Genomic DNA, 14,548 nt, shown 5'->3' with positions numbered 1-14,548 from the left:
TTAGGGCCCTTAAGTTTGAGCCTAAATTTTCCTTGAGAAACTGTATAGTTCTAGGTTTCACATTTAAGTCTTTGATCCATCTGGAGTTTAACAACAACATTCTTTATGGAAGCTGACTGCCACATCTTTCTCCTGGAAGTGGCTGGTGAGCTCAAACCCTTCAGTTAGCAGCAGATCTGGTAACCACTGTGCCACCAGGGCTCCTCTGTAACATATTAGGGTAAAATTACTGTTTTGTCTGCTGGGGTTTGTTGCTGAGGGTGCAGGATAGCAATTTATCCACCCTTAAGCTGGAGTCTACTTGACAACTGGTTTGGAGTCATGGGCGGTGCAAATGGTTAACACATTCCGTTGCTAAAATCAAGTTCACTCAGAGGCACCTTGGGAAAAGGTCTGATGATCTCCTATGGAGCACAGCTGTACTGTGGCTCACATGGGGTCATCAGAGTCAGAGTTAACTTGATGGCAATTTTTTTTTTTTAATCCTTACCACCCAGCTTCCATATGCCTTTATTAAGAGTAGAGTTGCTATAAAAATACGGAGAAGAGTTTAGGCAGGTAAATCAGAGGCTGATGTACAGCAATGTCTCTACAGTCCTATGGCGGTTATGTTTCATCGCTGGCCCTTGCATCCGGAACCGGTCTTTTCAGATGTGGAATAGCAGTGGCTCCAGTCTCCAGCTGGGAATATTATGGTATGGAAACTTTTCATAAATGTTGCCGTGAAAACATTTAACACATAATTACTCTATATTTGAAGTTGCTAGGAAAACAAATTATGCAGTAAAATTCACCCCAGCATCACAGGGGAGAATATAATCTATAAATAAGGTTGTTTATATGATTCATTACAATCACATTGTAACAATCCAAGACATTTTTAAGCGTTAGGAAGGGCTCTTCCATAATCCAGTAAATTTTACTCTCTCCCAGAAACCTTGTGCTCCCTGCTGAGCCAAATCTTTGAAATCAGAGCTAATTCAATGTTTTTGCAGGGACATAGTTGCAGTCACACTAGCTTTTAAGCACCTCTTATTCAAATTCAGGCCCGATGGCAAGCAATTCACCTCCACACCACAGTTTGCTGCTGCCAGCTCCACTGCTCCCAGAATCAGAGAAACAAAACATTTCTTTGAGAATTACACCTCCTTCCAGTATGTGCCTATTTTTATGATTAAAATCAACGCAACATTAATTATTTGAAGTAACACTAATAATTGTACAAGAAATAAGCTTTCATCAGAGCCTTTTCTCTATGTTGGAGAGAAATGGGATAATTATGACCTGTAGGAAATCTTCATTCAGAAAAAAGAAAAAGTGGAAGAGGAAGGTTTGGAGGGCATATTTCCATCCCAGATGGATTAAGACATCAGTAAACACTCTAAAGGAGTCATTAGTGGCACAAATAGTTAAGCAATTAACTACCGTCCATCCATCCAAGAGGTTGACAGTTTAAGCCCATTCAGAGGCACCTTCGAAGACAGACAGGGCTGGCTATTTGCTTCTGAAAAGTCACCGACTTGAAAACCCTATGGAGTAGTTTTACTCAGCACACATTGGGTCCCCCGGAGTCAGAATTGACTCTATGTCAACTAGCAACTGTAACAAAAGTACTAGAAGTGTCTGCATTTGCCATTTATCTTAATATATACTAAGGCCATTCTGGGAGCTCTGGTAGCATAGTGGCTAAGACACTTGCCTGCTAACCAGACGGCTGGCGGTTCAAACCCACCAGCCACTCCTCGGAAGGAAGGTTGGGCAATCCTACTTCCGTAGTGATACTGCCTCGGAAACCCAAGGAGGGGTCGCTATGAGTCGGGGCCGACTCGACGGCACATAACAACAACAACAACAACAAGGCCATTCTGGGAGCTCTGGTGGCACAGTGCCTAAGGTATTTGACGGCTAATCAGAAAGCTGGTGGTTCAAACCCAACCAGCCACTCCTCAGAAGGAAGGTTAGGCAATCTACATCCGTGGTGATACCGCTTTGGATACCCAAGGAGAGGTCGCTGTGAGCCGGATCCATTTGGTTTTTGGTTTAAGGCCATTCTACAGGGTCACTTTCCTACCTTAAAATTCCTTCTGCCCCTCCCTGAAGGGTTTTGGGTAGAAGTGAAGAAGCTTAAGACCACTCTTTCTAATGTTAGTTGCTCCAGTTTCAAAAACTCTTCCTCTGTTATCTCTCTAGCCCCATTGAGGCCAATCCCAGAGATGAGGCACATTCCTTGAGGCTAACCCTCGGAATGACTTTGGAGGAGCATTACAATAAAGTAAAAGCTGCAACGGTTGTAGGCAAACTGAGAAGCAGTTATTAAACCAGGAGGCTTCATTGGATAATGACGTTATTATACACAAACAACTTATTCTTATATATTTTATAGCCTCCATCTACACAGAGAGATTCATGGGTCTCCCAACAAAGGATGATAATCTTGAGCACTACAAAGTAAGCATTTTCTATTGTATTTAAGTCATTAATTTTTTTTTTTTTTCACATGTGCTAAAGAATTCTAAAGCAGTCAGTCAGAGTTTATAGTTTTAATTCTGGGTCCCTAAGCAAATGTGATGATCCTTTTGTTAACTGGAAAACATCTCACTTAGAAAGGAATTTTCTCCTTTGGGATTCTAGTCTTTCTTTCCCCATCCCCCATCCCCTAAACTACCTTTCCTCATCCTCCTCCCCACCCCCAGCCCCTACACAGCTTGAGCAGGCATCATTTATGCCTAAGGTCTCACTCATATGTAACATATGACACATAAACTTTCAGTTCTTCAAACTAAGAATCAGATGGAAGTAATGCAAATGATGATGAAAATGTGTTGCTCTGACTCTTAAATATTTATCAACCAAAGAAATACATAATTTCAGTATTGGTGCTAAGTCCATTGCACAATGATTTAACTAGTTTTCTATTAGAACTTGCAGCAACTAAAATGTTAATTTTTTCTCTTTTCCAGAATTCAACTGTGATGGCAAGAGCAGAATATTTCAGAAATGTAGACTATCTTCTCATCCACGGAACAGCAGATGGTGAGGTTTAAGCAAGACTCTTACACATAAAAATACTGAGCCAGCATCACTTTGTTTAAGAAACATTAAGCATCCTCCTATGCCTATGCTTGGGGTCAGTACCTAAGAGTCAGGGACATTTCCATAAATGAGTGTGATTACTCACTGCTGACAATGTCAACTGCATGACTAGATAATTGTTGGTGTTCATTTCCAGGCAATACATTGTCACTCTATGCTTTCTGGTATTTAGCAGCACTTTAACTCTCTCTTTCTTTGTTGCAGATAATGTGCACTTTCAAAACTCAGCACAGATTGCTAAAGCTCTGGTTAATGCTCAAGTGGATTTCCAGGCAATGGTACATAATTTCATTTTACTCAGTACTCACAGCCTTAGACCCCCAAGCCTAAAGAAGAAATTTTATTATCTAACTTTCTTTAAGTAAAACCTTATAAAGAAGGTACAGGTGGAATAGACAGAACATTACCAAGCCGATCTTGTATCTTTCTTTAACTCCCTGAGGGATCCTAAGCAAGCCATTTCACCTCTTGGGGTTCCAGTTGAGTTATATGTACAATAAAGAGGTCCATGGGATGAGAAAATCTGGCTCAAATACCCAATAGTTTTGTGATCCTATAGGTGTAGCTAGGTGCTTAGAGCCCCTGCAAAACCTGGAATATGAGTCTCAAAGCAGCTAGAAGATTGTTCAATAAGAAAAAAATTGCAGAATGTCATCTGAGACCTCATTGGCTCCCTGAAGTAGTACAGCTCCATCAAGGGTTAGAGAACCTTTTCATCTACATATGGTCAGTGAAGATTGGGCAATCTACTTCCGTAGTGATACCGCCTCAGAAACCCAAGGAGGGGTCACTATGAATCGGATCTGACTCAAAAGCAGTGTGTTTGGTTTGGTTTTTCTGGTCCATCATAGAAACTCAAATGTTTGCTGAGTGAATGCATAACTGAGCTACCTGTAAAAGCCAGGTTGCATATGGAATGGGAAATGGAAACAGAGAGGAAAACAAGGCAATGGCCAAGGCTAGGGAGATAGCTCCTCTTAGCTACATTTTCCCCTCTTCAGTGGACATAATTTCTCCTTACATTGCCCTATATTGATTGCATAAGAACCCATGAAAGACAACTCTTATTTTTGGAATTTTTTAAATTATTTACAAAGGGTGAAGTGAGATGTTTCTGGCAGTTTTTATTGTGATTCTAAAGCAAATGCAACCTAGTAAGTACATAGCAAACACTTACATCATGACCATTGGCCATCTTTATTCAGTGAAAAAATAATATTGCTGGCATCCCACCAACAACAAAGTTTAAATTTATTATTCTATCTTCCCTTTTTCTTACACCACTTTTTTTAAACCATATAAAAGGGTGTTTATGGTTATATGTGTTGTGGGTTTTCTGCAACAGGAAAGAATTAGAATCTCAGCCTAAAGGCCTCATGAAATCTTTGAGCAGGAAAGACCTTAGGGGAAAATCAAATCCAATGCCATTGTTGTTCAAATGAGGAAACCAAGCTCCAGAGAAGCAAAGTGCCAGGTCTGGAATCCATGCTTCCTGATTCCCTGGGATGCTGTGAAAGCTCAATCACCAAACCCAAACCTTCAAGTCAATTCCGACTCTTAATGAACCTATAGGGCAGAGTAGAAGTGCCCTGTAGGGTTTCCAAGGTTGTAGAATTTTGCAGAAGCAGACTGCCTCATCTTTCTCCTGTGAGAGGCTGGTGGGTTGGAACTGCTGACCTTTTGGTTAGCAGCCAGATGCCTTACCACTGTACCATCAGAGCTCATTAGCTCAACCACAGAGATCTGAAATATCAACTTAAAGAATATGAAATCATAGTGAAGGTTAAGAAAACGTATTTTAAATGCTTCCATTCTGAACACTTAGATGTCAATTGCTTTCTCTTACTAATTCAAGTCTTCTTAGGTAGAATTTTTTCCATAGTATTAGATAAGTCATCAGGTCTTGAGAGCAGAGGAAAAGTCCAAGCTAGATGCAATTTGGGACTGCAGAAATTAAACTGGTGTCTTTTCTTTGTGTTTCAGTGGTACTCTGACCAGAACCATGGCATTTCCGGCCTGTCCACAAACCACTTATACACCCACATGACCCATTTCCTAAAGCAATGCTTTTCTTTGTCAGACTAAAAATGATGCAGATACAAACCTCTATCACAATCTTAAAACTTCATGTAAATGCCTCAGGCCGTTTGCTTGTTTTATTCTTTGTGCTGTGGAAATATTGTATAAACAAATACATAAAGGTTGTTCTACAGATTGATAAAAGAAAATTAGGGGGACTCGGAAGTTAACCTAAATATTGTTTACATTTCCTGGTACTCTGTGAAAGAGGAGCAAAGAGAGCCATACATTTTGCTATGGGTACAGTGCTTTATCACCTGTTTGTTTAAAGGAAAAAATAAAGGCAGAAGTTAAAGTGCTATCATTTTGTCTGTGTTCATTGATTTCAGGTTCTAGGTCGGTTTCTTTTTTTTATTGTTGTTGTTGGTATTTTATTTTATTTTTCATGAAAAGAAGCGTTAGGAGAGTACATGATATTAATATTAGTGCAGTCGGGAAAGAGAAGAATCTGAAAGAAGTTTTGAATTTTCGTAATTAGAATTCCAAATGCTAGAACGGCTAATGGCTCTGAACACAAAAGCACTGTATAGAAAATGCAATGAATCAAGTTTGACATGAGTATTGTAGAGAGACATTGATGTTTGCACTCTGTGGAGAATTCAGACTGTTCCCCCAAGAAATGTCGATAACATTTTTCCCAAAGGATTTCTTCAACATTGCCAAAGTACTGATGTGGATAAATTCAGAATTTCCAGTTCTGGCTTCTCTTAAGAAATGTATCAAATGTGGACAAGTTGCCATGAAAGGCAAATATTGTATGACCTAACTTAAATTTAAAAAAAACAAAGCAAGAAAAGGTAAATGTATAGAGCTCTGGTAGCATAGAGCCTAAGGCACTTGACTGCTAACCAGAAGGCTGGTGGTTCAAACCCACCAGCCACTCCTCGGAAGGAAGATGGGGCAATCTACTTCCACAGTGATATTGCCTCAGAAACCCAAGGAGGGGTCGCTATGAGTCAGGTCCAACTCGAGGGCACATAACAACAACAACATAGAGACTAAAGTTTATCGGTGGTTACCAAGGGTGGGAGGGAGGGGAGAGGGCAGATTAACAGTCATGGAAAAATCACATTGATTAAGGATAGGGGTTGCACAGCTGACTTTTTTAATTGCTGACAATAAGTTGTACACCTGTAAAAGGGTGACCTGGCAAAGGTTGTGTGATAGATATATTCACAACAATGATGAAAAAAGAAAAAAAAGTAACTGCTTAGGTTGCTTATGTTCAAAGACCTCATGGGTTTTGATACCTTGGGTTAGAGGTATAGGGTCATGCTGTCATGGGACATCCTAGTTAATTGCCCTAATAATGTGTCTAGTGCTTCTGTTCTACCTCCTAATTCATTGCAAAGCACCTGGGATCTTAAAAGCTTGCAATGGCCATCCAGGCAAACATGGTCTCTACTCCCCTGGAACAACAGAAGAAGAAGGAAAGTCAGGAATAACAGGAAGGTATGAACTGTGTGGCTAATTGCCTCCATGAACAACTGCCTCCTTTGCCAAGTGACCAGAAGAACTGACTTGATGCTTCCCAGGTACTATTACTGAACATTTTGATCAAAGATCCCATAGAAGAATCCTGGTCAAAATGGGTAAAATGCAGGAAAGAATTTCAAATTCTCATGAATTCTAGACTTTCTGGAACCATGGAGGGTGGATGAACCCTTGAAATTATTGCCCTGAGATAAGCTTTAAATTTTAAACCAAAAATATCCCCTAAAGTCTTCTTAAACCTGAATGGTAATTTTAGCTTAACTAGTTAAAAAGGTCTGCCATGAGCATTATGCTCCTTATGAACTGTCTACAGGGGATCAAATTGACCATAGCAACTCCAAGATTAAATAGGAAACTTAGGGGCAGTGAGTTTACGCTAATAAGGGAGGAACAACTCAGAAGAGGAAGGTGAGAATGGTTGTACGACTTGAAGAATGTAATCAATGTTACTAAATGGTACATGTAGACACTGTTGAATTGGTGCATGTTTTGCTCTATATTCTCAACAACAACAAAATAAATAAAATCAATACAAACAAAGTGTGTAAAGTGTAATGGAAAAATTCCTACTCTTCGTATCCCTTATTAGAATTAATAATGGTAACTGCCTTCAGATTGCAAAACCAAACAAACAAACAAAAAAGGACATTAGTATCCAAGAGGAAAACTTTATTTTATATCCAGGATATTTTGCTGGGGTTTTTAAGTCTACAGTATATAGTTCATTTTGGAGAAGGGAAAAAAAAAAGCCATAATGCCTAGAATCCCAAAGGTAATGCCCTGCAGGAACTATCAGCATCAATTAGAAATCACTGGGATGCTTAACTAACAGGCGCTCTGGTGGTGCAGTGCCTAAGGCATTTAATGGCTAACCAGAAGGTTGGTGGTTCAAACCCACCAGCCACTCCTCAGAAGGAAGGTTGGGCAATTTACTTTCAGACAGATACTGCCTCGGAAACCCAAGGAGGGGTTGCCATGAGTCGGATCCGATTTGTCGGAAGTGAGTTTGGTTTTTTTGGGTTTTTTTGGTTTGGGAGGCTTAACATCTCTGTGAATGCTACAAGATTTGAAAGAAAAAAAAATCCACATCAAGTGACCAGAAGATATTTTTGAATGAATGTTAGAAGTATCCATCAAGCCACTGTCCAGGCGACTTTCCATTGACATCTTTTTCAGATTGTGTTGCCTTGAAATAGTTTGTTCACATCACTGGCTGAATTCTTCCCAATTGTAAGTCAAAGACCCTCATGCCTTCTCTCATGTTCTATAGGCAGAAGAACATATCCAGTTGTGGAACATAGAGTAGAAAGGGACAGACCATAGATTCCTCTGTTTCCAGACAATTCTCAGTCAACTGCTTCTTTCTGAAACTATGCCTCCCACTAAAGTCACTTAGCTTCACTTTGTGCATCTGGAAGGGGATGCTGCATGGTGGTCAGGGAGCAAATTCAGGAGCGGCCACACACACATCCACCTCCAAGGAATAGTTAATACCCTAACTGTCAGAGAGAAGCTACTACTTTTTTTCTCTGCTTGGCACAGAGCAGGCTCTGAAGCAAGCCTAAGAGACTTCATCATTATTTTCTCATGACTTACTCTCTCCAACTAGGGACAATAGAGGAGAATTAGTAACCAACAGTCATATTCTACCTAGGGCAACGACAATGTAATTAGAGGCAATGATAACAAAATCCTATTACTGCAACTTATTTTCTACCGTGGGGGAATTGGCAAAGCTGGCATCTGATATCAATGTACAGAAGTGGTTTCCAGCCCAGGCTATTGCTCACATTGCCCAAAAGGCATCATTCAAAAAGACAAGTTTAATTGTGTCATTTTCCTGCTTAGAAATCCAGTGATTATCCACTCTACAGAATAATATTCAAACTCAACTGCGTGGCACATAGAGCCCCTTCACAGTCTGTCCCCATGTAAATTTTCCAAACCCTTCTCCAGGAAACAGCTTCCATAGACCCTATGCAAGGAGCTCTGGTAGCATAGTGCCTAAGGCACTTAAATGCTAATCAGAAGGCTGGTGGTTCAAAGCCACTCCTTGGAAGGAAGGTGAGGCAATCTACTTCCATGGTGATACCACCTCAGAAACCCAAGGAGTGGTGGCTATGAGTCAGGTCTGACTCGACAGCACATAACAACAACAACAACAGACCCTATGCTTCCTCAAATATGCCATGTTCTTCCATATCTCCACACTTTGTGATATCTCAGCTGTTTCCCAATTCAGTAGCCACAAACTACATGTGTCTATTAAAATTAGATTTAAAATCCAGCTCTTAGCCCCATGTGGCTAGTGGCTACCATATTGCATCATGTACATATAGAACATTTCCATTATCAGAGTCAGTTCTATTGTAGAGGAATCTTCACAGCCCCAAAATTTGGAACAGAGCCTGACATATAGTACATGCTTACCAATTGTGGAATGAATGAATGCTTCCATATTCATGGAAGACTCAAGTTTTCTCCATTACTGCGATGAAGCCTTCCTTTAGGTAGAATTGTCCAGGACTTTCTCAGGACTCTCAGCATGTATTCATTCATTAAATAAGCACTTATTGAGTTTGACTGTATATCAGACACTGTGAAAGGCCTTAAGAATATAGCAAAGGTAGCAATTTGAGGGGCAACTTTTTAATATATTCACATTTTGCACAGCTTTAGTAAACTCTTTTGGCTTGGAAAAATTAAAAGTACATAAAGCACTACGGGGAGAAATTTTAAGTAAAAACAATGCCAAGAAAAAGGGGTTATTTAAAAAAGTCTAACTGGTAGCATAGTGGCTAAGGCACTTGACTGCTAACCAGAAGGCTGGCGGTTCAAACCCACCAGCCACTCCTCGGAAGGAAGATGGGGCAATCTACTTCCGTAGTGATACTGCCTCGGAAACCCAAGGAGGGGTCGCTATGAGTTGGGGCCGACTCGACGGCACATAATAACAACAACAACAACAACTTTTGCTAATCGTAGGTAGTTACATTTGAATAATTATCCTTTATCACATATCTACTTCTGTAGAGATACCGCCTCGGAAACCGAAGGAAGGGTCTCTGTGAGTCAGATCCCACTCCACAGCAGTGAGTTTGGTTTTGATTATATTCTGTAGTGATAGTGCCTCGGAAACCCAAGGAGGGGTCGCTATGAGTCGAAATCCACTCAAGGGCAGTGAGTTTTTTGGGTTTTTTTTTTTTTAAATCACATTCTACTTTTGGAGATGAGATTTGCACCGGAGGTTCCCCAAACACCCTAGTTAATGCTGCAAAGTATACCGCATTTTGTTTTTCATACCAAGCAACCCCATGCATTATTTTCAAGAATTTTATTTCACATGTTGATAACTTCAGTTTCCTTTTTTTTCCCCTGTCCAATAGGTTTAATGCCAAATCTTCATCTTAGTATGGAGCTCTGATGATGCAGCAGTGCCTAGAGCATTTGACTGCTAACTAGAAAGTTGGAGGTTCAAACCCTCCAGCCACTTCTTGGAAAGACCAGCCAATCCACTTCCATAAAGATTTACTGCCTTTAAACTCAGTGGGGGTCGCTATGAGTCCGAATCAACTCAGTGGCGGTGGGTTTGGTTTTTGGTTTCCTTTATCTTACTGTCTGTTGACATAGAAGTTTGGTTCCCAGCAACAAACTCTCATCAGCCTACCCTCAAATTTCTAAAGCAGTCCCTCCTGACAGGATGCCTTCCCTGTTCTGCAAACTGCTTTCTCCAATACTAGTAGAATTTCCCTTTTCACCCTGGAAATGACGCTTGTCAGTGTGGCGGGTCTTAGCCCAGGAGGTGCGCGTGTGTGCACCCCAAATCAGAAAGACCACTCAGGTGGGCGAGTGGCTCTGCCACGGCCATATCCCATCCCGCTGTCTAGCTGGCCAGCCGCTGCGCTAGGCTGTTTGAATGTTCCACCCGCACAGATGCTACAGGGCAGGCAGGAGCGCCTCAGGCACAGAGGGGTCCTGGAACCCTTGCTTAGACAAAACGATCCGGGGGCCCTGACGGTCCGGGGCAGTGCGCGCCTGCACTCGCACCTGCCGGCTGCACATCTTCATGTGGGGTCAGCACTATGGGTCCTTGGAGCATGCAGTCAATGTCCTGTACCTGCCTGGGGACCAGCCTGTACTCAGGTTGTGGCAGCACTGCTTGCAGCCCTCTGCCTAACTCCCTCATCTGCAGCGTGACATACCTGGGTGCAGTCGGGCTATTAGGAACTCCAGCACTCTGAGGCCCAGCCGCAAACTGTGGCAGAGGGAACGCGCAATATCAATTGTTTATTTTCTTATTATGGGGTACTACCAAATTAATCCATGAATTCTTGACCATGGCTTATACATTTATTATACAGATATAATCTAAAGTGACATTTTCAGACCACTGAACGAGGGTGAATGAAGCTGATACATACTTCTAGATAGGTCACAAGACATGTGCAGTATGTATGGAACGCTATGGGGTAACTTTTTCACATAAATTCATCATTTCTGCCCATTATTTGTGTATGTGTACATTATTTACGTTGATGCATTATTGTGAAAAATCTGATAATCATCTTTTACATATTACAAACTCAAGATTTTTGTTCATTCATTCAGCAAATGCAATTGTAAGGCACTGTTTTAGGTATTATAGGTAACAACAACAAAAGACATGCATTACTCTATATGCATATATATAGATGTTGTTCTTGTCATATATCGTTGGGTCGGACCCGACTCATAATGACCCCTCCTTGGGTTTCTGAAGCAGTATCACTACAGAAGTAGATTGCCCCATTTTCCTTCTGAAAAGTGGCTGGTGGGTTTGAACTGCCAGCCTTCTGGTTAGCAGTCAAGTGCCTTAGGCACTATGCTACAGAGCTCCTATATCTATAGATAGGAGCTTATAATCTTTTCAAAGTAAGACACAAATGTAACTACAATGTAAGTTTAAATTCAGTCAGTACGGTAGAGTGGGATTCAACCCACAAGAATGAGGCAACCACAAGACAATTATATCTAAAACTAATCTCTAATTTTAGTTCCATAATGCTGGCTTTGGTGCAACTTAAAAGCTTTCAAAATTCTACCCTGTGATGAGTTAATATTTCTTAGAGTAGATGAGATAGGAGCAGCAAACAAATGGGTATTTGGTTAAACTTAACAGAAATGAAGAAACTTTTATTGAGTTGAAAAAAGAACCTCCATGAATTTGAGAGTTCAGATTATTTTAAGATAAATTAATTTAGCCCAAAGTATAAAATATGTAATTCATTTTCTTCAAGAAACGTTTATTGATTATCTGTGCTGTACATGACAATACTCTAGGTTCTGCAGGGGTAACAGAGATAAATACATGTGACAAATCTTCATTTCTAGATTGTTCCAGTAAAAGCAACTTAACGAATCTGATTTTCCCAACATTTGAGCATTTTTCAGAAACTGACAGATCTTTATGCAAATGTTGTTGCCAAGCTGTTTGTAATGGTGAAATTATACTTTGACAGTAACTCTTTAAAATATATTAAACCCAGCTAAGGTTTTTTTTGGAAATGTTGCCAATTAAGTGACTTTAATGAGCTTCTTGATGGTAATGTAATTAAAATTCAGATGTTCTAATTGTAAAAAAAAAAAAAAAAAAAAAAACAGTTCTGGGAAAGTTAACAGTAAAATAAGCAAATGTAAAATGAATTAGGGCTAATTTAAATGGTGATTATGTGGTTTTCTGAGAAGATTCTACCAAAACAATGCTTTCAATTATGCTGTTATTTTGTAAAGAAGAAAGGAGGCATCTAGCATATTTGAATTTATCCAATAAAGCAGATATTTTGAGTTTGTCTAGTAAAAGAGATCTAAAAATTCTGGACACAGTAAAACATTTTCAGCCCATGAAAGAACTGCTAAAACACTTTCTTGGCATTATGGACAGATACCTTGGCAATTTGACATGAAATAATTTCTAATTTAGGGAGAATTAAGTGCCTGGACTTTACCAAGCTATTCATGGAAAAAACTATCTGGCTCTTAGCAAAAGCCTCTAATGACCACCTGCTCAGATTATTGGCATGTGATACTAAAATGCTGGTCATATATATATATATTTTTTAACACACAGGTAATATTATTTGGCAAGCTAGGGAAGTATGACTGCATTCTATTGGCTTCTAATGAATACTCCATTACTTACTCTTGGTGTTTGTTGTTGTCACGTGCCATTGAGTCGGACCCGACTCATAGCGACCCTTCCTTGGGTTTCCGAGGCAGTATCACTACAGAAGTAGATGGCCCCATCTTCCTTCTGAGGAGTGGCTGGTGGGTTTGAACGGCCAGGCTTACTTACTCTACTTACTTAAAAATTGCTTTGATTATATATGTTTTAACAAGTATTCACTGATACAGCATTGTATTCTTTACTCTGTGGTTATACAGAGTCTGTATACTGCAACAAGAGGCAGGGAATCAAGCTAAGGTCACACCACAATGGATTGACAACTCATCTTCCTTCTTTCATAATTACTGCACATTGGCAAGCAAAGACAGGAGCACCTTTGCTAGTGGTTAATTATTTGGGACAGGAATTTTCTCACTGCTACAGAAAGTGAGTTTTTTTTTTTTTTTAAAAAATGTATTAATGAAACATTTAACAGGCTGTAAAAAATGATTTGTATGTTAAAAAACTACTATACATTCACACATGATCCAGTTTGTCATTGAAACATCTTTTCACATATTTAGAGACGTAAAAGAACATTTTAGATATGTCATAAAGTTCAGTTATATCACAATGGCACTAAGCTAAATTCCAGCATTAATAAGTAATGCTCTGGTGGTGTAGTGCCTAAGGCATTTAATTGCTAACCAGAGGCTGGTGGTTCAAACCCACCAGCCACTCCTCTGAAGGAAGACTGGGCAATCTACTCTCATAGAAATACTGCCTTGGAAACCCAAGGAGGGGTCACTATGAGTCGAAATCGACTTGATGGCAGTGAGTTTGGTTTGGTTTTTGGTTGGATGTTTAAATACATGCAAATGTTTTATATACCAACAGGAAACAATGCTGCTCTCTCATTCCCTTCAAAAGATTAGAGTTGTACTCTGCAATATTGCAAATTTATTTCTTTCAAATGAAGCACCAAAGAAATCCAAACCAGTTGCCATTGATTCCAACTCATAGTGACCTCATGTGTGTCAAAATAGAACTGTGCTCCAAATGGCTATTTTTTAAGAAATAGTCTCTAGGCCTTTCTTCCAACGTGCCTCTGGGTGGACTCAAACCTCCGACATTTTGTCTAGCAGTCAAGTACATCAAACATTTGCAACATAACTTATATCTTGATTTTTAAAACAGTACTCAAACCAACCACATTCACTGCTGTCAAGTTGAATCCAACCTGTAGTTACTCCCTTTGGGTTTCCGAGGTAGTAAATCTTTATGCAAGTAAATTGCCCCATCTAACATCCAGAGTGGCTGGTGGGTTTGAACTGCCAACCTTCTGGTTAGTCAAATGCCTTAGGCACTGAGTGACCAGAACTCCTTTTGAGACAGTACATGTTAGTAAAACTAATTTTAGAGGCAGCATACTGTAGTAGGTAAGAGTAGGAGGCTAAAGTCAGACTACCTGTGTTTGAATCCTAGCCTAGTGACATATTATTTGTGTAATTTTGGTCAAGTGTCATTAATTCTCTCAGCTTCCTGCTCCATATATGTGAAAATCAAAAAAACCAAACTCACTGCCACTGAATCAATTCCAAGTCATGGTGACCCCCATTGGCTCAAGGAGGCCACATGTTCTGACCTTCTCTAATCCCACAAGAGGAAGACAGAATCACCATCAATAGCCCAAGGCCTATTCCTGCCAGGCCAGACATGCTGCCTCCCTCCAGCCCTTTC

General features: G+C 40.1%; 1 protein-coding gene across 1 annotated transcript in view; it reads left to right on the top strand.

Annotated features, from left to right (window-relative positions):
* The window catches only part of LOC103197855 (fibroblast activation protein alpha), a 127,379-nt gene extending 122,201 nt beyond the window's left edge, over positions 1 to 5,178 (top strand). Inside the window, exons 22-26 of the mRNA XM_042781075.1 lie at positions 596 to 695; positions 2,384 to 2,448; positions 2,961 to 3,033; positions 3,298 to 3,371; positions 5,077 to 5,178. Of these exons, the coding sequence (XP_042637009.1) occupies positions 596 to 695; positions 2,384 to 2,448; positions 2,961 to 3,033; positions 3,298 to 3,371; positions 5,077 to 5,178 (414 nt within the window). The remainder of the gene's footprint in view (positions 1 to 595; positions 696 to 2,383; positions 2,449 to 2,960; positions 3,034 to 3,297; positions 3,372 to 5,076) is intronic.
* Positions 5,179 to 14,548: the final 9,370 nt, after the last annotated feature.

The sequence above is a fragment of the Orycteropus afer genome, unplaced genomic scaffold (genome assembly GCF_000298275.1).
Source record: "Orycteropus afer afer isolate SDZICR_OR568_19922 unplaced genomic scaffold, OryAfe1.0 scaffold00084, whole genome shotgun sequence".
Taxonomy (NCBI): Eukaryota; Metazoa; Chordata; class Mammalia; order Tubulidentata; family Orycteropodidae; genus Orycteropus; species Orycteropus afer.
This window is presented reverse-complemented; position numbering and strand designations above follow the sequence as displayed.